This window comes from Protopterus annectens, chromosome 14.part0 (assembly GCF_019279795.1).
Source record: "Protopterus annectens isolate FY-2018-M chromosome 14.part0, PAN1.0, whole genome shotgun sequence".
In the NCBI taxonomy this organism is placed as follows: Eukaryota; Metazoa; Chordata; order Ceratodontiformes; family Protopteridae; genus Protopterus; species Protopterus annectens.
The window spans coordinates 876,471,788-876,495,918 of NC_056748.1; the positions used below are offsets into that span (position 1 = coordinate 876,471,788).

A 24,131-nucleotide genomic window follows, 5' to 3' on the forward strand; every position below is an offset into this window, starting at 1 on the left:
TTTATCAATTTATGATTTCTTAATATTTTGACCAAGATTAAAATGTGGTGCTAAAATAAGAGCATAAATACAAAGACAATTCTTTATTGGAAATCACATCAAAAAAATAAGTAAGTTGGACAAAATTAGTGATCTTTAACCTTTGGGTATTTAGTTCTCTGTTTCTACATTATGAGTCTTACTCACTTCTAATTGAAAATTCTTAAATTTATAAGATGTTGCTGGTCAGAGGTATTAATTATTCAAAATGATGCATCGATGTTGAATTGTATCTTCTTGCTTATTTGTCTTTAAATTTAAAATTCATATTATCCATTATTATTAATTAAGACATAAACCAACTTGGTATTCCGTATATGGTGTAGTACCTGTGTGGTTGTAGTGGTAATCATATAGTTCACCAATCAGGAATCCACGGTTCTTGAATGATTTCTAGATGTCGTTAGATACTGCGTAGTAATGGGTTTGTTGTCAACTAGCTTGAGTGTTGTTTGCAGGGTTTGAATAATGTCAGCCTAACAACTTGTTGGTCGTTGTTTAGGGTGGTTGTTCTTGCTGGAATGAAGATTAGTAGATATCCGTTGGAGCTTTTCAACGCTTTTTTATGCAAATAACATCCATTCCCAGCTTAACATCTTTAAAGCTTTGAACTGACTGGCCAAAGTAGACAAGCTGAAACTGACGTTCTCAACTTGACTGGTTTACAGATTGTAAATTCCTCTTTAGGTGTCCTGCTGCGCAGACCCAGCAGTCATTTCGGTAGCCACAGATAAATCATCTAGGATGCTTCCCTCTACTACTCTTCTCCCATCAGACAAAAAGAGTAGAACCCTTGAGAGACTGGGGTAACAAGGCCTATACTTCAGCCACCTTGGCTATCAGGGCCATCAATTATCAGACACGTATGACTAAGTACTCCTTAAAACTTTTGTCTCAGGCATCTAGTGCAATTGCAGATCTTCCAACCAGGGCAGCTGCTACTGGTTCAGTTCTGTAAAGATTTTCCTAGCTCAGAGTGCAACCCCACCAGAATGACTTAAAATCTAAATTAATGGATGTACCATTAGACAATTCAGCCTTACTTAGTAAGGCAACAGCCTCTCTATTTAAGTCCCTACAGAAAAATAGTAACTCAAGGATTCAAAACACATCCTGGTTTCCCCTGTGCCCAAATTTTAGGAATTTCCCATCTAAACCTGTTTTCGTCCATAGCTGCACCCAGCACTCCTCCGGTAAGTCTTCCAGAGGAGGCAGAAGACAATAGAAGCTTAGGGGTTCACAGCCACCCTCACAACAAAGGCAGTCCTTTCCTGACAAAGGAGGGGTCTGTGACTACCCTGAAGATGTCTCCCTTTCCCTTCACCTTTCAGACACTCACAGGGCCTGGGAAAGCATCACTCAAGACACCTGGCTTCTTTCCATAATCAAAAAAGGCTACTTCATGGTTTGGCACTCCACCCCCCACTTTCATGGGCATCCCTCAAACCCCCCCCCCGAGAACATCTTTTTTGGGAGCTCTGGCAACAGGGCTCCATTCAAAAGGTTGCTCAAACATCAAGAGGGAAAGACTTCTGTTCTGGAATGTTCTTAGTACCCAGAAAGGATGGCCCCTGGAGACCAATCCTGGATTTATCCCATCTCAACACCTTCTTAAAGGTTCCTACCTTCAGAATGTTGACAAGCCAAACTCTCTTTTTCCTTATCCTTCCACAAGGATACATGGCATCTCCAGATATTAAAGATGCTTGCCTTCACACCCCCATTCAAACCATGTTCAGGAAATTCTTATTGTTTTCTAGGGGTTCCTGGCATTTTCAGTTTTATGCCCTGCATTTTGGTCTTTCTACATCACTGAGGGTATCCACAAAATACCTGGCTCCAGTGATTGCACATTGCAGACTTTTGGGCATCCAGATATTTCCATACCTGGACGACCTGCTCTTATAGGGCTCAACTTCCCATACTCTACTCCAAAACCTGGAGACTACCATTTCTGTCTGTGGAAAACTGGGATTCACCATCAACTACAGGAAGTCAGTAATCACCCCTTCACAGGACCACATTTTCCTGGGTTGTCGAATCCAGACAGATATGAGAGTGTCATTTCCACCTCAGAAGGTGCAGGACCTTCAGTCCTTCTTTCATTCCCTTCTCTCCTTGACTCACATCACAGCCAGAGAGTTCTTCAGGATGCAGGGATTCATTGCTTCAGCCATTCCCATGGGTACCAATGGCAAAACTCCATATGAGGAAATTACAGTGGTTCTTCAGATTGGTGTGGAACCCAACATTCTCATACAAAGTCCCCCTCATTCCTTGCCTAATGAGGGAACTGCTCTTGTGGATCCGACAGATAGACCAAAATCCAGAACTACTTCTGCATCCTCTCACCCCAGTCGTAGAACTCTACACAGATGCAGACATGGGCTAGGGAGAAGCCTTGGACAAATTCACAGTTCAGGGAATTTGATCTCCCTCCCAAAAAAACAGAACACATCAACATCAGGGAAATGCGAGCATTGCTACTAGCTCTACAAGCATTTTACCCCTTCTTTGCCCAGGGCCCTCTACAGCTGTTAACAGACAACATAACAGTCCTCTGGTATGTGAACAAGTTGGGGGGGACCAAATTATATCTCCTTTGCATGTTGTCTCTTCTGGTATGGGAATTTCATGCCCAATATCACAAGACTATTCAGGAAGTGTACATTTTCTCCAACTGGAATCTCGTGGCAGACTCCCTAAGCAGGTCCCTGACTCAGTCCCATAAATGGATGCTTCACAGGGACATGTTCCTGGACATAGTCCACCAATGGGGGGTATTCCTCAAATAGACTTATTTGCCTTCCCCTGAACATACAGTTTCCAAAATTTTGTGCCAGAGTCCCAATTCCTTTAGTTTGGAAGGTAGACACCCTCTCCTTTCTTGAAAGGGGATGTTTCTGTATGCGTTCCCTTCCCTTCTTTTAATACCAAAGTTCCTGTTCAAGATTCAACAGGACTAACCAAAAATCATGCTGGTGACTCCCTTTTGGCTAGGAGAGCACTGGTTCCCCCTCCTTCTACATTTAGCCAAGGGCCATCACTACAAGTTACCCCACAGAGTGGATCTACTCACGCAGAACAAAGGATCATTGACACACCCATATCTGTCAACTCTACAGCTGACACTGTGAATGATAGGATTCTTATCCCCTTCAGACATCAACTCTCAGAAGAAGTGCTAGGGGTTTTGCAGGAGAAGAGAAAACCCAATACCAGAAAGTCTTACATTTCCAGGTGGAAAAGATTTTTTTCACTCTGGTGTCTCTCTAATAACCAAGACCCACTGACAGTGGGAGTACCAGTGGTTCTGTCTTACTTGTGTGAATTGCTCTCTGTTGGCTCAGCTTATTCTGTCAGAGTGCATGTGTCAGCTATTTTTGCTTGTCTGCCTGTGAAACAATTCCTTAAGGGCATCCTTCATGTTAAGCCTCCTAGTAAACATATTCTTCCTCCTTGGGACCTTAATTTTGTTCCAGAAAAATTGAACCTGGTCTCTTCTGAGCCCACATCTTTGGCCTCCTTCAAACATTGTTCTTGGAAAACTGTTTTACTTGTGGCCTTGACCTCAGCCAGAAGGGTGTTGGAGCTACAAGCCGTTATGGTGGTGCCCCCTTTCTTGGTCTTTCATAAGGACAGGGTATCCTTGAGAACAAATTTTTTATGCCAAAAATGGTTAGAGTTATCCCTTAACCAGTCCATTCAGTTGCCTACCTTCTTCCCTTCTCACCAAAACCACAGTGAGAAGGTACTACACTCCTTAGATGTACACAGACAACTTAAGTTTTACCTGGAGAAGACTACAGCTATCAGAAAATCTGATCAGCTGTTTGTGAACTTTCATCCCAGGGCTCTCAGAAGACTGTTTCTTTTTGGATTTCAAAGACTATTTGCCTTTGTTAGACTATCCATGGAAAGAGCCTCTCTTCACACATGAAGGCCCACTCTTCTAGGGCTGTTGCTTCCTCTAAGGCATTCTTCAAGGGCTTAGATAACAGCTCCATCCTTGAAGCAGTCACCTGGTCTTCTATTCATACCTTTACCAAACACTGCAAACTGGATGGCATCTCTATATCCAGAGCTGGATTGAGATCTCCTCTACTCCTCCCTTCCCCATTCCTTCTTGAGCTTTGGAACTCTCTCTCTCAGGTTAAGAATACTGCAACAAGTGAATAGAAGGACACAGAATAGTTGTGTAAAATCTTACCATAATGTCCTTCTCTTCACTGCTGCAGTATTCTATCTTAGCCTCCTTCCCCCTTGGTCTATTGTTTTGCTTGGATGTACTGACCTTTTATGTCCTTAGTCTGGCATTCCTCCTGGGACATTCAGTTCTGAGGCTGGTACATGCGTATGCCGCTTTTATGGCCTGTGTCTGACAGCAGCCTATGTGTAATGTCCCATGTACCCTACAGTAGTGTAAGACTTTTGTATACTGACCAACTTCAGGTCACCTTCAGTTAGGAGATCCCTAAGGTTAAGAATACTGCAGCAGCAGTGAAGAGAAGGACATCTATGGTTATGGTAAGATTTTGCGCAACTATTCTTTCCAGTTCCAACAATGTGCTGTACACCCTTGAAGGGAAAAAAATATATATATATATTTATATTTTTTTATGCAATGGGGGGCCTCACTTTAGTGCACTACCAAAGAGAGGGGCCTTATGCCTCTGGACACACACACACACACACACACACACACACACACACACACACACACACACACACACACACACACAAAACCTCAGCCAAGCTAGAGTTTTCACTGTGCGATACCTTAAACCTTCTGTAATGGAGGCCCATGGGGTATATGCAACTAGCCCATTAAGGACATCAAGTGGTTTAGCTATATGGATTCTGAGTGCCCATCAACACTTGATGTCCTAAAGGCATTGAGAAGCTTGTCTGTGATTAAAACAAAAAAAAAATGTTCAGTACTTAAAGGTTCCATTGGCAACAGATGAAAAGAGGAAATGCAGCAAAATGATAAGCATCATGATAGATAATCCAGTGATAAGTCCATACAAATATCAAGCAGAGCAGGGCTGGAGAGGTTTCTCGAGGAATTGCAGACACGAATGATTGAGTTTTTGTAGCCCCCTATACCATTGATTCCCAAACAGATTGCATTCTTAAGTTTCAGCTGGTTGCAGTTCCACAAGCAATGCTTAGTCACCTGAATCATTGCCCAGATCATGGACCGACTCGCATCATTATCCATTGTAAATGGTGTTGCTAAACCATTAATCCTCTCTTCTGATTGCAGTGTTGATGACAACATTGTTGATGTTGAAGAAGAATCACTAACCCTTGTTTCTTACCTTGATAGCGTTGCTGAATTGCTAGTCCTTATTTCTGGATACAACCACAGTGGTATTGTTGAATCACAAGACCTCACTTTTGAATATGCTGGTTTCCCTGCTTTTTCTTTTAGTGTAAGAGGTGATTTGGCTCATCAATAAAAGGAATGATGCCTATGGCATCTTGTAGATAAACTTCAGTTGGGAAAGCTTTCTTGACATGTGACACTTGAATCAAAGTGGGTGATCCATCACATCTGATGTTGATCGCAGTTACAAGCAAAACCAGGAAGGGTCCTTTCCATCTTAGTTGAACTGGAGAAAGTCTGTAAAAAAAGATGGTGTTGAGCCCTGATGACCTCTGAATGTAGATGCTGCAGAATAGAGCCAAGAGACTTGCAGTAAGGCAAAAACAGATTCATCAGCATTTTGTGAGTCCCAGTTTCTGGGCATTGGAATAGCAGGCATTCTCTCACAGGTCTACCCATGAGACTGTCATGTGGTGAGTGCTTTCTAGTACTAAATAATACTAGAGATAATGCTTCTGACCATTTTAGATCAGTTCCTTCACACAATTTAGCAAGCCTAGTCTTGATAGTTTGGTTACCTCTTTCATCAATTACTGAAGCTTGGGGCCTATGTAGACAATGATACTGCATGTTAGCATTTAAGACTGTACATATTGGTTGTACAACCTGACTAATAAAATGCATCCCACTGTCTGATTTGAATACAACAAATCTGGGGATCAATTCTAGTAGCAACTTTTTGGCGGCAGTAGCTGTATCATTTTTAGCACAAGGGTAAGCACCAACCCACCGGGAAAACACGTCTACAGTCACCAAAACATATTTAAAATGTTGTGACTGAGGAAGTGCAATGAAATCCCACTGTACACAAAAAAAAAGTCCTCATGTTTTTTCAAAGACTTTGTAGAGACAGGAACACTTTTTGACACATTGTATTCTAAACATGTAATAACATCCATAAATAAAGTGTTGAATGATTTCCGAAATGTAACGGGCATACCAGTCAGTCAGAATTTGTCTTAATGAATTTTTCCAATTGAAGGGGCAACTGGTAAGCCCAAACCAATTGATTTAGAAACGAGAGTGGGGCTACTTGCCTCCCATCTGGGTGGTGCCACAGTGAGTCCTGAGAGACGCTGTAGCCATCACAAATCCACCATATTCTTTCTGAGTCATCAGTCTGATTTTGAAAAGGCAGCAGTTCCTGTAATGAAAAAAAGTATATTAGTTTTGCAGCTGCTGCAAAAATGAAGGCTGAACAGGAAAAGACAATGCAGCATGTATAGTCGCCATATCTGCAAAACATTTTCCCTTTGAAATATATGAATCATCAGTCTTGTGTGTGGCACACTTGACCACAGCTGTTTCCTTGGGCAACAAAAGTGCATTTAGTAGTTCAAAAACAGAGTTCTTAATAACAGTCTTTGTTGATGTCTGGTATTGTGTTTCTCTCCAAAGTATCATGTACCACCCCATAATCATAATGTGAGCCTGAGAAAATTGTTACGATTTTATCCTTTGCAAATTTACATGCTTCTGTAATGGCTACAAGTTCAGCTACTAGAGCAGACACATTTCTATTTAACAGTCTGGTTAACAGTACTTGATATACACAGAAAATAGTGCCCTTCAATCACAGGATCAGTTGACGAATAGAAGTAATTTACAATTTGGTAATGAGACATCTTTTAAATCACATTTAGGAGAAAGCACATGGATAACTACAAAAACACAATCATGTGGTTCTCCTTCATCCCAGGACCAGCCTTGGATCAACTGGTGCCCTAGGCAAAAGGGCCCCACAGTCCCCCCCACACCACCTGGTGCCCCGATCCTAGTCTGCCTACACTGTGCAGATTTCTTTTTTCTTCATTTTTCTCATAGTTTGTCTTAATCTTCATTTTTTTTCTGTATTCATTCATCATATTTTAAAGAAACCACTTCTTTACTACAAGAAAATAAACAAATACTGGAAAAGTGCCCCTGCTAGAGCAGCATCCTAGGTGGCTACCTATTTGGCCTATGTGTAAGTCCAGCTATGCTTCATCCACTGTAAGAGTTAAAGGAGAGTGGTTGAGAGGTGGACATCTAAAAATCTGCAAAAAAGGGCTGTTAAGTAATGGTAAAATTCATATTTGGACAGTTGTGCAGCAGTTACATGTTATGTTTTCGATTTTAGTAATGATGCTTCTGTAGGAACTGCCACAAAAGTCTCATTTGCCAGAGTTAATCCAGCTGCCATTTCTACTATGCACGCTGTGGCATCCTCCACCCTAAGGCAGTGGGGGAAGCTGCAGATACAGAATTGTATTTAAATAAGGAACAGGTCTAAAACCATCATTTCTATGCTGTGCTAATAATCCTAATGCTACATTATTCATTTCACAACAAAATAGGAAAAAGTCTTTTGATTATTTAAGTAATCCGAGAGCAGGAGGGTAAGAAAGTTAAGTTTTTAATTGAAAAAAGCTTGTTCAAGATGTTACTGCTAGAGAAGGGATTCAGGAGTGTCTTTCTTTAATAATTCTAATAATGCTTTTACTGCTTCTCCATAGCTAGAAATCCAGAGTACTTGTCCTAGAAGGGGAGCTTTTGTTGCTAAACCATTTTAATTTAACTGTGTGTTTCATCCCAGATACATGCTTGTGTTTTGATAAAACTGTTTACCCTTTTTTGCTATTCTCATTAACATTTGATCAGAAAGTGAAACGTGTTGCTACCAAAATGCAGTGTTTTAAACTGATCCTTGGGGAATGGTCAGAAGTACTGGAAGTAAATTGGGAAGTATCAGGAGAAAAACAGTAGGGGCGGTTAGCTGAAGGAATTAGAGCCCAGTTGTCAGATGAGTAAGGCTGGGTTACTTAAAGACCCCATATACCACTAGATTTATCTACTGTACATTTCTGTAATGTATTAACTGTTCAGTTAGCTTCCTGCTGCTGTGGTTTTTAATCTAGCAGAATTTTATTTTAAACATCTAACTACAGATTTATTTTCCTTATTTTTAGAGTCTTCTTGTCATTCATTAAAGGATGAGCAAAAAGAAGCAGGTACTTTATTTCCTTTTTGTTTCAGTTTCTTTTTAAGAGTTTCTAAAATAACCTTGTCAAAAGTTCCACCCTCAGGGAACTGTACTGCACTACTATTTTAGTGAGCTCAGACCACCTTACCAAATAATTGTAATTGACCTGGCCATATTTATTAAACAATTGTCAGGTCAGAGTCCCAAATTACGTCTCTTTTAATACACCTGCATTCACACTCATTTTTTCAATACAATGGTAATATTACTCACTTGCATACAGTAAAACATAGTCTCACATAATAATGTGCAACTATGATTAAAAACCCACTCTTATTCTTGTCTTTGTATGTGATTAGACCTTATCTGTTACAAAGAAGGATATCTTTTCCATGTTCTTCATGTTTCACTGTTGCAGTCATTACATTTGGGTTATCTGCTTGCAGGTAGCCCTCAGTCGGCCTGATTAACAAAGTCTTGGGTCCTGCATCGGTTGCTGTCCCTTCTTCCATGACGTCAGGTTGTCAGGGGTAAAAAACATGCAGCCGACACCATTACATCAGTCTTTCTTGCCTTGCGGTGCCCGAAGCAGAAGTAGTTCACAAGTGCCGGTCGGCCGACTCCTGAAATTTTTGTTTTCGAGTTTCAGAACCGAAGTCTTCAACTAAAGCCAAGTACCCCGTTGGGGAAACTTTTTCTTGCTCCTTACCGATGTCAGTAAAAGTTAATAATTGCATTACTTATGGAAAGCAACTACCTCCTAAAGATTTTCATTCGTACTGTATTCCTTGCCTAGGCCCTGACCACGACGTACCTTGCTGTCGGTTTTGTGCTTTATTTAATCAGCACACTATCTGTCGTCAGTATATTTTTGCCTCTAAATATTTAGGTTCTCGGTTTAATTATCCAGAAATGCCATCGGTTAGCCATCCAACTACCGGGATTCCGAAAAAACGCAAAGATAAAGACAGAGACAGGCCGCCGAGGTCCAAAACTGCTGACGACACATCTCCTAAGCCAGTTGCCAGTTCGCCGGTACTCAGTGAGGCGCTTTCACAGCCCCTGATACCCGCTACCTTTGATTCGCAGGCCTCTACTGAGACCCATTCAGAATCCGGTATGCCGCGAGATGCTTCAACTATGGAACCCGTGGATGTCTCTACCTTGGATGGGTCCGGAGCCGCTGTGCAGGCACCGGCTTCTGAGGGTGTATTCAGGTCTACGGACTTGCATATTAAATCGATGCCCCCTTCATTATTTAGGCCTAAATCTCGATCTATGTCTAAAAAACCGACACCCAGGCCACATGCTCAGGCCTCTGTGCCTAAAAATAAAATGATAAGAATGACTGAAGATCTAATAACTAATCAGGGGTAGCCAACCCCCCCCCCCTTCTAAGAGGCCTAGGACTGAGGTTGATTATGAATCTTCTGATCAGGATTCTGTTTTTTCTGACTCTTCTGATGATCTGGATTTGTCTTTACCTACATATGAGGATTCTGATGCAGAGGACTCTATTCCCTCTGCTTCCCCTCCTGAGGAATTTTCTTTTGGGGAAACCTTACATACTCTAAGGGAGCATTTCCACTGGGAAAGCCAGGATTTCTCTGATTCAAAAAAGAGGCTTAGGGATTTCCTTCTCCTACCTCAGCATAGGCCTTTAGCTATTCCTCCTGTACTAGACATTGTTGTTGATGCTTTCTCGGAATCTAGTTTGGCCCCTGACTCCCTGCCTCCTGCTCCCAGAAAACATGACAGATACTACAGGGTCCCTGAGTCCCACAAGTTCCTTTTCAAAAATCATATTGCAGATCCAGAGACTATTTCACAGGGGCACAAGGGCATCAAGGCTTCTACTGCTAAAAATCCTACCCCTTATGATAGAGACTCCAGGGCGCTGGATAGATGGGGTAAGAATGTTTACACTTCTGCAACCTTGGCCATTAGGGCTTTAAACTGCCAGTTTCATATTTTAAAATATCAGCAACATGTTATTAGACTGCTTAAACAGAAAATGATTTTGATTCTTGACTGTGAGGAAAATAAAGAATTATAGGATTTAATGCATTCTGCTGAACAAGTTGGAAAACATACTTTGCAATGTGGTTTTGATTCATTAGAGGCCTCTTGCAGGGCTGCTATTACTGGGTCTGTGCTCAGAAGGCATGCTTGGCTTAAGGAGCAATCTTTGCCTGATCATGTTAAAGCTAAATTGTTGGATGCTCCTTTAAATCAGGACTGCCTGTTTGGCAACAAGGCTGAGGAAGTTCGTATAAAGATGGAAGATAAAGCTAAATCTATGCAAACTGTTAAAGATTTTTTACAAGTTCAGCCTCCTAGATTTAGTAGGCACTAGCCCTCTAAGAATTGGTCCTTCCCAGCCCCTTCCAGGTCTTCTCAAGCCAAACCCAGACATAGCAAAAACCCCAGGTTTCAGTCCCAGGGGACTCACAGAACTAAGCAGTGGGGGGCCTCCACTTCCAAGTCTGGGAATAATAAGACTCCCCCTATGGTAAACTGTCTCAATGACTTCCTTTTAAAATTTCCAAGCACTTATCAACTGACTGCCCCTTTGGGGGGAAAGATTGCTCTTCATGCAAAGAATTGGGAACTCATTACCCAGGACAAATGGGTTTAAATATAGTGTCCCAGGGATACAGATTTCACTTCCACACTTTGCCAACACCAAGTGGGTGGCCAGACCTAGCCCCAAATCAGTGGGCAGAGGACCAAAAACAAGTACTTTCTCTCTTAAGCATGGAAGCTATTCAACTGGTACCAGAAGAGGAAAAGGGACAAGGTTTCTACTCAAGACTTTTCCTGGTACCCGGAAAGGACATTTCATGGTGTCCTATCCTGGACCTGTCTACGCTAAACACCTTTTTGGAGATTTCAAAATTCAAGATGCTGACTCTTCACCAATTACTTCCTATGCTAGGCAAAGATGCCTGGTTGGCAACACTAGATTTAAAAGAAGCATACCTGCACATCCCAATCAGGGAATCTTGCAGAAGATACCTACGCTTCAAAGCAGGCTACATGCACTATCAGTTCTCTGCACTGCCCTTTGGCTTATCTACTGCACCCAGGGTATTCACAAAGTGCCTAGCTCCAGTTATTGCATTTTGCAGGCAAAGAAATATTCAAATATACCCATACCCAGACGATTGTCTAAGATTGTCTAATTCAGGCAGAAAGCCAGGACATACCCTTAAATCATCTGGCCTTTGTAAAAAGGGTTCTAACTTGTCTGGGATACACCATAAATGAAAAGAAATCACACCTGGTACCGTCAACAAATTATATTCCTGGGAGCAAGCTTGAATACAACTTCCCAGATGGCTTACCTCATGCCAGAAAAGCAAATTCATTTGACAACCTACTTCAAACAAGTGGCCACAAAAACCCTGCTATCTGCAAGACAAATACTGCAAGCCTTGAGGTTCATGGCCTCCTGCATTCTTCTAATTCCATATGCAAGACTGCGTATGAGGAAACTACAGTGGTATCTAGAAAGCCTATGGTGCCAACATTCTCAAGACCTAGAAACAATGAATGTTCTTCGTGTTTCACTGTTGCAGTCATTACATTTGGGTAATCTGCTGGCAGGTTGCCATTAGTCGACCTGATTAACAAAGTCTTGGGTCCTACGTCGGTTGCAGTCCCTTCTTCCATGACGTCAGGTTGTCAGGGGTATAAAATATGCAGCCGATGCCATTACATCAGTCTCTCTTGCCATGCGATGCCCGAAGCAGAAGCAGTTCACAAGTGCCGGTCGGCCGACTCCTGACATTTTCATTTTCAAGTTTCAGAACCAAAGTCTTCAACTAAAAGCTAAGTACCCCGTTGGGGAAACTTTTTCGTGCTCCTTACCGATGTCAGTAAAAGTTAATAATTGTATTACTTGTGGGAAGCAAATACCTCATAAAGATTTTCATTTGTACTGTATTCCTTGCCTAGGCCCTAACCACAACGTACCTTGCTGTCGGTTTTGTGCTTTATTTAATCAGTGCACTATCCGTCGTCGGTACATTTTTGCTTCTAAATATTTTGGTTCTCGGTTTAATTATCCAGAAATGATGTCAGTTAGCCATCTGACTACCGGAATGCCAAAAAAAACGCAAAGAAAAAGACAGAGACAGGCCGTTGAGGTCCAAAACTGCTGACAACGCTTCTCCTAAGCCAGTCGCCAGTTCGCCGGTACTCAGTGAGGCGCTTTCGCAGCCCCTGATACCCGCTACTTCTGATTCGCAGGGCTCTACTGAGACCCATTCGAAGTCCGATATGCTGTGAAATGCTTTACCTATGGAACCCACAGATGTCTCTACTTTGGATGGGTCCGGAGCCGCTGTGCAGGCACCGGCTTCTGAGGGTGTATTCAGGCCTACAGACTTGCATATTAAACCGACTCCACCTTCAATACTAAGGCCTAAATCTCGATCTATGTCTAAAAAACCGATGCCCAGGCCACATGTTCAGGTCCCTATGCCTAAAAAAACAAATGATCAAAATGGCTGAAGATTTAATTACTCTAATCAGGGGTAGTCAACCACCCCCCCTTCTAAGAGGCCTAGGGCTGAACTTGACTATGAATCTTCTGAACAGGACTCTGTTTCTTCTGACTCTTCTAATGACCTGGATTTGTCCATACCTACTTATGAGGACTCTGATGCAGAGGATTCCATTCCCTCTTCTTCTCCCCCTGAGGATTTTTCTTTTGGGAAAACTTTACATACCTTAAGGGAGCATTTTCACTGGGAAAGTCAGGATTTTTCTGGATCCAAAAAGAGGCTTAGGGATTTCCTCCTCCTTCCTCAGCATAGGCCTTTGGCTATACCTCCTGTACTAGACATTGTTGATGTGTTTTCGGAATCCAGTATGGCCCCTGATTCCTTGCCTCCAGCATCTAGTAAACCAGACAGATACTACAGGGTTCCTGAGTCCCACAAATTCCTTTTCAAAAATCCTGTTGCGGACCCTGAAACCATTTCTCAGGGCCCAAGGGCATTAAGGCTTATACTGCTAAAAATCCTACCCCTTCTGATAGAGACTCCAGGGCGCTGGATAGATGGGGTAAAAAGGTTTATACTTCTGCAACCTTGGCAATCAGGGCTGTAAACTGTCAATTCCATATGCTAAAATATCAACAGGATATCATGGGACTGCTTAAACAGAAAATGATGTTGATTTCTGACTGTGTGGAAAATAAAGATTTACAGGATTTATTGCATTCAGCTGAACAAGTTGGAAAACATACTTTGCAATGTGGTTTTGATTCTTTAGAGGCCTCTTGCAGGGCTGCTGTTACTGGGTCTGTGCTTAGAAGGCATGCTTAGCTTAAGGAGCAATCTCTGCCTGATCATGTTAAAGCAAAACTGTTGGATGCTCCTTTGCAGCAGGACCGTCTGTTTGGCAGTAAGGCTGAAGAAGTTCTAAAAAAGGTGGAAGTTAAAGCTAAATCTATGCAAACTGTGAAAGATTTCTTACAAGTACAACCTCCAAGATTTAGTAGGCACTGGCCTACTAAGAACTGGTCCTTTCCAGCTCCTTCCAGAGGTACTCAAGCCAAACCCAGACACTCCAGAAGCACCAGGTTTCAGTCCCAAGGGACTTTCAGAACTAAGCAATGTGGTGCTTCCACTTCCAAATCTGGAAATAACAAGACGGCACCCTATGGCAAACAGTCTGAATGACTTTCCTTTAAAATTACCAAGCACTTACCTCTCAGCCGCCCCTTTGCAGGGAAAACTGGCTCTTCATGCAAAAAACTGACAACTTATAACCCAGGACCAATGGGTTTTAAATATAATGTCCCAGGGATACATATTTCATTTCCACATGTTGCCAACACCAAACGGGTGGCCAGACCTGCCCCCAAATCAGTGGGCAGAGGCTCAGAAACAAGTACTTTCCCTCCTAAACATGGGGGCTATTCAACTAGTACCAGAAGGGGAAAAGGGACAAGGTTTCTATTCCAGACTTTTCCTGATACCCAGAAAAGACAAATCATGGCGTCCAATTCTAGACCTGTCTACTCTAAACACCTTTCTGGACATTCCAAAATTCAAGATGCTGACTCTTCACCAGTTACTTCCTATACTAGGCAAGGATGCCTGGTTGGCAACTCTAGATTTAAAAGAGGCTTATCTGCATATGCCAGTCAGGGAATCTTGCAGACGATACCTACACTTCAAAGCAGGCTACTTGCATTATCAGTTCTCTGCACTGCCCTAAAAAGGGTTCTGACTTGTCTAGGGTGCACCATAAATGAAAAGAAATCACAAATGGTACCCTCTCAAAAAATTACATTCCTGGGAGCAAGCTTGAATACAACTGCCTAGATGGCTTTCCTTACTCCATAAAATCAAATTAATTTGGTGACTTACTTCAAACAGGTGGCCACAAAAACCCTGCTATCTGCAAGACAAATACTGCAAGCCTTGGGGTTCATGACCTCCTGCATTTTTCTAATTCCATATGCAAGACTGCATATGAGGAAACTTCAGTGGTACTTAAAAAGTTTATGGAGTCAACATTGTCACAGCCTGGAAACAATGATTCCTATCATACCTTGCCTGCGCCTAGAGTTCCTATGGTGGGCAGAGGCCTGCCACCAAAACAAGGGACTGCCATTCACACCACACCCTGCCACCCAAACCCTAACTACACACGCATCAGACTATGCATGGGGGGCTCATCTGGCAGGGAAGTACATTCAGGGCAAATGGAGCCCAAGTCAAATGCACCTTCATGTCAACCAAAAAGAAATGCTAGCTGTACAGAATGCACTGACAGCCTTCAAGGACTGCCTTCATCCAGGACAACTAATGGTAAAGATGGACAACACCACGGTTATGTGGTACATAAACAAGCAGGGGGGTACACATTCCTACCCCCTCTGCAGACTAGCCATGGCATTGTGGAACATGGCCTTGAGCTACCAAGTACAACTACAAGCTCAATTCCTGCCAGGAAAGCTGAATATTCTGGCAGATGAACTAAGCAGAAATCTCATGGACCCACATGAATGGAAACTGGAACCATGGATTTTCAACATGTTGACACGCAAATGGGGGAGCCCAGACATAGATCTTTTTGCCTCGTCACAGAACTACCAGTTGGACAAATTTTGCACAAGAGCTCCTCACAAAAAAGCCTGGAAAGTGGATGCTCTGTCCTTCAGCTGGAAAAACCTATCAGTCTATGCCTTTTCCCCCTCTGCCTCTGCTCTTCAAAGTTCTACTAAAAGTCAAACAGGACAAACCAAAAATGATTTTGATTGCTCAAGACTGGCCTCGCCAACACTGGTACCTATTCCTGCACAGTGTGTCACAAATTTCTCCATGGCACCTGCCTCAGACACCTTCCTTACTGTCTCAGCAGGAGAACCAAATTCTGCACACTCTGCTCCAAACATTGAATCTTGCAGCTTGGCTAATCATTTAAACTCCCCCTTAGCATCCCTCAGCAAACTTGTGATGGATGTCATTTTGGAGGCGAGAAGGCCTAGTACTAGAAAATCTTATGCTGACAAATGGAAAAAGATTCCGTGCCTGGAATCAATCTCAAGGAATGAGCACAGCAGCACCCAATTTACCTCAGATTTTGCAATACTTAACTGAGATGCTTCACAAGTGCCTGTCTTTTTCTTCCATAAAAATCCATGCCTCAGCCATTTCAGCTCATTACAACACAGACCCCCCACCCTTCTCTCATCCTCTGCCAAAGCAGTATCTCAGAGGGGCCAAAAATGTGAGACCTCCCAGGAGATCTCCAAACCCTGCCTGGACCCTTAACTTTGTATTGGAGAAACTCATTCTACCGCCTTTCGAGCCAGCTGCTGCTGCAGACTTAAAATTTCTTTCCTGGAAAACAGCCTTCCTTTTAGCAAACACTTCAACTAGAAGGATATCTGAATTACAGGCCCTTATGGCAGTGGAGCCTTTCATCATCTTTCATGCGGACAGGGTGTCACTCAGGACAATCCATCCTTCATGCCCAAGGTGGTATTCAGTGTGGCTCTTAATCAGTCCATTCATTTGCCAAATTTCTTTCCCAATCCACAGAACAAGGGGGAGCGGATTCTGCATTCATTGGATGTACACAGACAACTTGGATTCTACTTGGGCAGGACTAAATCTCAAAGAAAATCTGAACAACTGCTGGTAGCATTTGCTGCAGGGGCAGAGGGGAAGGCTATTTCAAAACAAACCATTTCTAAATGGATAAGCCATTGTATTAATTTCTGCTATAAGCACCATGGAAAACCTATCCCCCAGGGCTTCAGATCTCATTCCACCAGGGTTGCATCTACTTCTACAGCCTTTCTCAGAGGTGTTCCTACCAGGAATATTCTAGAAGCTGCTACCTGGAGTTCAGTTCATACTTTCACCAAGCATTATCACTTACCAATTTTCTCTAAATCCAGAACTGGCTTTGCCACTGCTGTTTTGCAGGGCCTTATAGCTGGTCCTAATGCTATATAAATCCATCCTCCCAACCATAGCTTTGGGAATCTACCCAAATGTAATGACTGCAACAGTGAAACACAAAGAACATAGTATAGTTGTGTACACTTACCATAAATGTAGATGTTTGAGTGTATTCACTGTTGCAGTCCTGGCTACCTTCCCTTCAGCCCCCTGTTTTTCTCTTACTATACCTCTACTTTCTTTTACTATGCTTAAAAGCCTTTTTGGTGTATTTGCTTTTGTTTGGAGGTATATTTTGTGTTTTTAATTACTTACATATTTTGCTCCCCATTTGGGGGGCACCTGACATCTGGAGCAAGAAAAACTGATGTAATGGCGTCGGCTGCATGTTTTATAGCCCTTACGACCTGACGTTATGGAAGAAGGGACAGCAACCGATGCAGGACCCAAGACTTTGTTAATCAGGCCGACTGAGGGCAACCTGACAACAGATTACCCAAATGTATTGACTGCAACAGTGAATACACTTGAACATCTACATTTATGGTAAGTGTACACAAGTGTACTTTCCTATCATACCTTGCCTATGCCTAGAGTTTTTTTGGTGAGCAGAGGCCTGCCACCAAAACAAGGGACTACCTTTCACACCACCCCCTGCTGCCCAAACCCTAACAACAGATGCATCAGACTATGCATGGGGGGCTCACCTGCCAGGGAAGTGCATTCAGGGCAAATGGAACCCAAGTCAAATGCAGCTGCATATCAATCAAAAAGAAATGTTAGCTGTGCAGAATGCTCTGACAGCCTTCAAGGACCACATTCTTCCAGGACAACTAATGGTAAAGACAGACAACACCAATGTTATGTGGTACATAAACACGTAGGGGAGTACACATTCTTACCCCCTCTGCAGACTAGCCATGGCATTGTGGAACACAGCCTTGAGCTACCAAGTTCACCTACAAGCTCAGTTCCTGCCAGGAAAATTAAATACACTGGCAGACGGACTAAGCAGAAAACTCATGGACCCACACGAATGGAAACTGGAACCAAAGATTTTCAACATGTTGACAAGCAAATGGGGGAGCCCAGCTATAGACCTGTTTGCCTCTCCCCAGAACTACCAATTAGACAAATGTTGCACAAGGACTCCCCACAAAAAAGCCTGGAAAGTGGATGCTCTGTCCTTCAGCTGGAAAAACCTATCAGTCTATGCCTTCCCCCCTCTGCCTCTGCTCTCCAAAGTACTACTAAAAAATCAAACAGGACAAACCAAGGATGATTTTGATTGCTACAAACTGGCCGTGCCAACACTGGTACCCCCTCCTGTGCAGTGTCTCACAGTTATCTCCGTGGCACCTGCCTCAGAATCCTTCCCTGCTGTCTTAGCAGGAGAACCAGATTCTGCACCCTCAGCTTCCAACACTGAACCTTGCAGCCTGGCTAATTACTTAATCTCTCCTTTACCATCCCTCAGTAAACCTGTGATGGATATCATCTTAGAGGCAAGGAGGCCTAGTACTAGAAAATCTTATGCTGAAAAATGAAAAATATTCTGTGCTTGGAACCAATTTCAAGGGATGAGCACAGCAGCACCCAATTTACCTCAGATTTTGCAATACTTAACTGAGATGCTTCACAAGGGCCTGTCTTTTTCCTCCATTAAAATCCACGCCTTAGCCATTTCAGCTCATTGCAACACAGAACCTCCCCTCTTCTCTCATCCACTGCTCAAGCAGTTCCTCAGAGGGGCCAAAAATTTGAGACCGCCCAGGAGAGCTCCAACCCCAGCCTGGGACCTTAACTTTGTCTTGGAAAAACTCACTCTACCTCCTTTCGAGCCAGCTGCTACTGCAGACTTAAAATTTCTTACTTGGAAAACAGCTTTCCTTTTAGCAGTCACTTCAGCTGGAAGGGTATCCGAATTACAGGCCCTTGTGGCAGTGGAGCCTTTCATCATCTTTCATGTGGACAGGGTGTCCCTCAGAACCAATCCATCCTTCATGCTCAAGGTGGTATCCAGTGTGACTCTTAATCAGTCCATTCATTTGACAACCTTCTTTCCCAGTCCACAGAATAAAGGGGAATGGATACTGCATTCCTTAGATGTGCATAGACAACTTAGATTCTACTTGGACAGGTTTAAACCTCAAAGGAAATCTGAACAACTGCTGGTAGCATTTGCTGCAGCGGCAGAGGGGAAGGCTATTCAAAGCAAACCATTTCTAAATGGATAAGCCATTGCATTCATTTCTGCTGTAAACGCCATGGAAAACCTATCCCCCAGGGGATCAGACCTCACTCCACCAGGGCTGCATCTACCTCTACAGCCTTTCTCAGAGGCGTCCCTACCAGGGACATCCTAGAAGCTGCTACCTGGAGTTCTGTACATACTTTCACCAAACATTATCATTTGCCAATTTTCTCTAAATCCAGAGCTGGCTTTGCCACTGCAGTCTTGCAGGGCCTTATAGCTGGTCCTAATGCTATCTAAACTCCTCCTCCCAACCGTAGCTTTGGGAATCTACCCAAATGTAATGACTGCAACAGTGAAACATGAAGAACATAGTACAGTTGTGTACACTTACCATAAATGTAGATGTTTGAGTGTATTCACTGTTGCAGTCCTGGTTACCCTCCCTCCAGCCCCCTAACTTCTTTTGGCTATACCTCTACTTTCCTTTACTATGCTTAAAAGCCTTTTTGGTGTATTTGCTTTTTTGTTGGAGGTATATCTTTGTGCTTTTATGTTTAATTGCTTCCCATTAGGGGGCACCTGACATCTGGGGCAAGAAAAACTGATGTAATGGCGTCAGCTGCATGTTTTATACCCCTGACGACCTGACGTCGTGGAAGAAGGGACAGCAACAGACGCAGGACCCAAGGCTTTGTTAATCAGGCCGACTGAGAGCAACCTGCAAGCAGATATCCCAAATGTAATGACTGCAACAGTGAATACACTCAAACAGCTACATTTATCGTAAGTGTACACAACTGTACTTTTGTTATGGTTAGAACCCACTATTAAATGAAATATATGTATTTTGTCCTACTCTTGTACAATTTAATAATCTGTTGTAAAGATTGTTTATCAAAGTTTACCTGGAGTGATTTCAAACTCTGTTAAAGGTGGTAAAGTTATGTGCTGGCTCGCGAGAAATGCACTAGATGGAAAAATTGCCACGAATGGGACCAGATGTGATTTCTGCTGCAGCAACTCACAAATGGCTTGAAAAAAATTGAGACTTCATGGCATCATATTCTTATGGTACAAAAATAATTTCATGCAACACAGTTTAGCAGAGTAGAATCATCTCTTTTATTGTAAAAGGTCACACGGACGTGGGAGACTACCAGTCAAGGCCTTGTCTCCCCGAATATTATTATTATCATTATTATTGCATCTAGGCAGAATATTTTTTATCTATTAAACTGTAGCCACTGGCCAATTAAAACTGAACCTTTGTGTTATTTTTGGTTGTTAAGAATCTGCAGACATCATAATCTGTGCCTTTCCATATTAGGCACAAGTTATGGTCTTCCACATTGGAATTTTCTACGCTGGCAGTATTCATGTTGACAGGAAATAGATCATCAGAAATAGACTTAAAATTATCAGAATCCATCTTGAAGTAAGAAGGAATCTAGGAGAAAATATGAGGCAAATACAGAACATTTTCCCATCTTTACACTTCTGCCTTCACGCTCACTTTGTGACAAATGTCAGGGCAGTTTTTGAAGCAGCTACCTGATCCTCAGTTCTAGATGTTACTTCTAGAGTCACCTGCAAGAGTTACCACACCCAGTGCATCCCCAGGGCTAGACATTCATTTGTCTTTGAGTTTTGGGAATCTTCACAGATATGAAGACTATTGCATCAGTGAACTGTACAATGAACATATTGCAGTTATGTTTGCAACATAACATAATTGTAAATGTTCAATAAGGGTCACAGTTGCAGTATAATTTCCCTTCCCATCTCCATGTCCTGGAGGCATCCAAGGGCTGGGGTTGGTATACAGTCATCCTTCCTCCTCCTTCACTTTCTTTTATCTCCACAGAACACCCCCCCCCCCCCATGTCGACCTAGGCTTTGGAACTGCAACCTTGGAAGCCTTCTTTCTGGACAACCGTCCTTTTTTCCTTATGTATCTGGACAGTTAGTGCTTTGCATTAGCTGCATGTTCCTGAAAGTGGGCAGGGCAGTAAGGAAAAACCGCATAAAAGGAACAACCCTACATGTACTGCAACTGCAAGGTCCCAAGTAAAAGCAATTCACAAAATTCAGAGCAGCAGACTGTGGCAAGCAAACAAATTTAATATAGTGCTAAAAAGCACATAAGAAAGAGAACAACAAACAGACCGGTTTCGGCTCAAATAAAAGCAGCCTTCTTCAGTGCATACATTTGATAAACAGAACATCCACTTTCTCTTGTATAGTCAGCAAATGAGGCTTAATTAATACACTTAATATTTAAAGGTGCTCATTTAATCCAGGAGAAGATAAACCCCCCAACTTAATAATCCATTTTTTCTCCATATTGTTGAGAGTCTGATGCCAACCAATCTTGTTAGATCTATTACCCCTGATACGATAAATAATGGTAAAATAAAAGGATGCATTACTATGTGAAACAGTATGTTTATAAAGGGCATTAGTAATTCTCTGATGTCTGATATCACTAAAATGCTCCGCAATCCTGAATTTGACTGGATGTCAAGTCTGGCCAATATAAAACGCAGAACAGCTGCATGTAGCCAGGTAGTTGACCCAATCAGTTTGACAGTATCACTAGTATCTTTTCTGCTAAAGTCTTTGGTCTTGCAAATTCTAGAACAGTATACACAGTGTGACCACAGGGAAAACAACCAACCAAATGGTCCCCAAATAGAATAGATTGACCCTGTGGAACCTGCTGGCTACGTCCACATTTATAGTGAATCAAGATAGACCCTAGGTTCCTACCCTTCCTATAGGAGAAGTAGCATCTATTATTCAAAATTTCAGAAAGTTTATTGTCTACCAAGAGAATATTCCAGTGTCGTTGGACACTGTTAGTTAGAACAGCAGTGTTCCTACCATAAGTAGTCACAAAACGAATAGTTGAATCATGCTCTTAAGCCTTAACCTTCTATTCTAGAAGAGAATCCCTATGCATGGAGTCCACAGTAATCTTAGCATGCAGTATATGTCCCAACTTATAACCCCTATGCAAAAACCAGGAGGTAAGGTCGTCCCTGTATAAATCATATGAAACATCCTCTGAACAAATGCGTTTCATTCTCATATATTGAGACTTTGGAATATTCTTACATATGTGTGGAGGATGATAGCTGGAGGCATGGAGAAAGGAATTGTACTCTGGATATTTACGGTAAACTTCAGAACTTAGGGTATTATCCCTTCACCTGATCACCAATACATCCAAGAATGTAATACGGTCCTTACTATAGTTCACCGTAAATTGTATTCCCCACTTGTTTTCATTTAAATAGTTGACAAATTCTTGTAGGTAATCCGAATCTGATCTTCATACCAACCAGCAATCATCCAAATATCTCTTCCATATGTCCATGTGCTCCAAAAATATATTGTGAGAGTTGTCATAAATAATCTGCTCTTCAATGTATGCCATAAATAGATTGGCGTATATTGGGACGAAAGAAGCCCCCATAGCCGTACCCTGAATTTGAAGATTACATGCATCACGATATAAAAATACATTTTTGGTAAGCACCTGTTTGGCTAATCCTAATAGAAGTGTATTGAATCCAGGTGAATATAATCCAGATCTGGAAAGCCAATATTCCAATGCATAAATACCTGCTCAATGAGGAATATTAGTATAAAGGGCAGTTACGTCAAGGGTACAAAGTAACCATCCCGGTTCTAACTGTAGTTCAGAAATTATCTGAAGAAATTCGGTTGTGTCCTGTATGTGGGCACGTACCCACTTCAAAAGGGGTTTAAGGCACTTGGTTAGAAATTGGGAGAGTGGTTCTGTTAATGAGCCCCTTCCCGATACAATTAGTCTGCCAGGGGGAATCCATGGGTCCTTATGTATTTTTGGGAGAAAATAGATATATTGGGAAAGGGGGTCTGGTACAGATAGACGATAAAAAGTTTGGTTCAAAATAATACCCTCATCTTTAGCTAAAGTTAAAAATTCATCAATCTGTTTCTTTAAGGAAGGGGTCAGATTAAGGGGCAAACAAGTATAATGTCGTCCATCCGAAAGTTGTCTCATAGCTTCGGCATTATATTGAGCCCAATCTTGGACTGCAACCGCCCCACCTTTATCAGCAGACAATATAACCAATTTGTGGTTATTGGCCAGATGTTCATCGTGCATACAGCTGCAGTCATAACAGATGGGTTCTCCTGCCGTCAGGCAGGTCCTCGGTCGGCCGAATTCCAAAGTCTAGGTCCGGCGTCGGTTGTCGTCGCTTCTTCCCTGACGTCAGTGCGACAGGGGTATAAAAGAACCAGCCAACGCCATTTTCTTCAGTCTTTCTTGCCGCGCGGTGCCCGAAGCAGAAGCAGTTCGCAAGTGCCGGTCGGCCAGCTCCTGAGATTACGAAAAATTTGGAACCAAAGTCGTCTTAAAAGCTAAGTACCCCGTTGGGGAAACTTTTTCTTGCCTCAGACCGATGTCAGACAAAGTTAATAATTGTATTTCTTGTGGGAAGCAAATACCGCATAAGGATTTCCATTCCCTCTGTATACCTTGTTTAGGCCCAGACCACGACGTCTCGGTCTGTCGCTTTTGTGCTACATTCAACAAACGCACTATTAAGCGTCGGGCGGAGTTCGCCCAGCATTATTTTGGGAAAGCATTTAACTATACTATGTCGTCGGATACTCCGACTCAGGTTTTGTCTAAAAAACGCAAAGACAAGGACCGACACTCGAGGTCCACGGCCTCTACCGACACCACGCCAAAGCTGACTACACGTGGTCCGGTTCTCAGCGAGGCGCCTATGCAGCCCCTGATTACCGATGACACATCTTTGGCGGTGTCTCCTGTACCCGAGGTCGCAGGCTCCTCGGCCCACACCCTGACTACAGATACCGAAAACACGCTTGGCGTTGAAACACAGAATGTGGACAGGTCCACCTCCACTCAAGGTGTCTTCAGACCTTCCTCTTCTTTCTCCATCAAGGCTTTCACCAAGTCTAAAGCTACCATGCACCCTAAGAGACCAGCTACACAGGGCCCATCTCCAGGCCCCATGCCTAAGAAACAGATGCTTAAAATGGCTGAGGATTTAATTACTCTAATCAGAGGTTCTCAGCTACCTCCGG

The 24,131-nt window shown here is 42.7% G+C and overlaps 1 protein-coding gene across 5 annotated transcripts in view; it reads left to right on the forward strand.

The window, feature by feature from the left end:
• TBC1D12 (TBC1 domain family member 12) overlaps nt 1-24,131 on the forward strand; it is a 1,516,811-nt gene that overhangs the window by 575,679 nt on the left and 917,001 nt on the right. For 2 of the 5 annotated variants that reach the window (XM_044056659.1, XM_044056661.1), the window contains exon 2: nt 8,380-8,421. The exons of the other annotated variants lie outside the window; for them this stretch is intronic. In XM_044056659.1, the coding sequence (XP_043912594.1) occupies nt 8,404-8,421 (18 nt within the window). In that variant the 5' untranslated portion in view covers nt 8,380-8,403. The remainder of the gene's footprint in view (nt 1-8,379; nt 8,422-24,131) is intronic. 5 annotated transcript variants of the gene reach the window in all.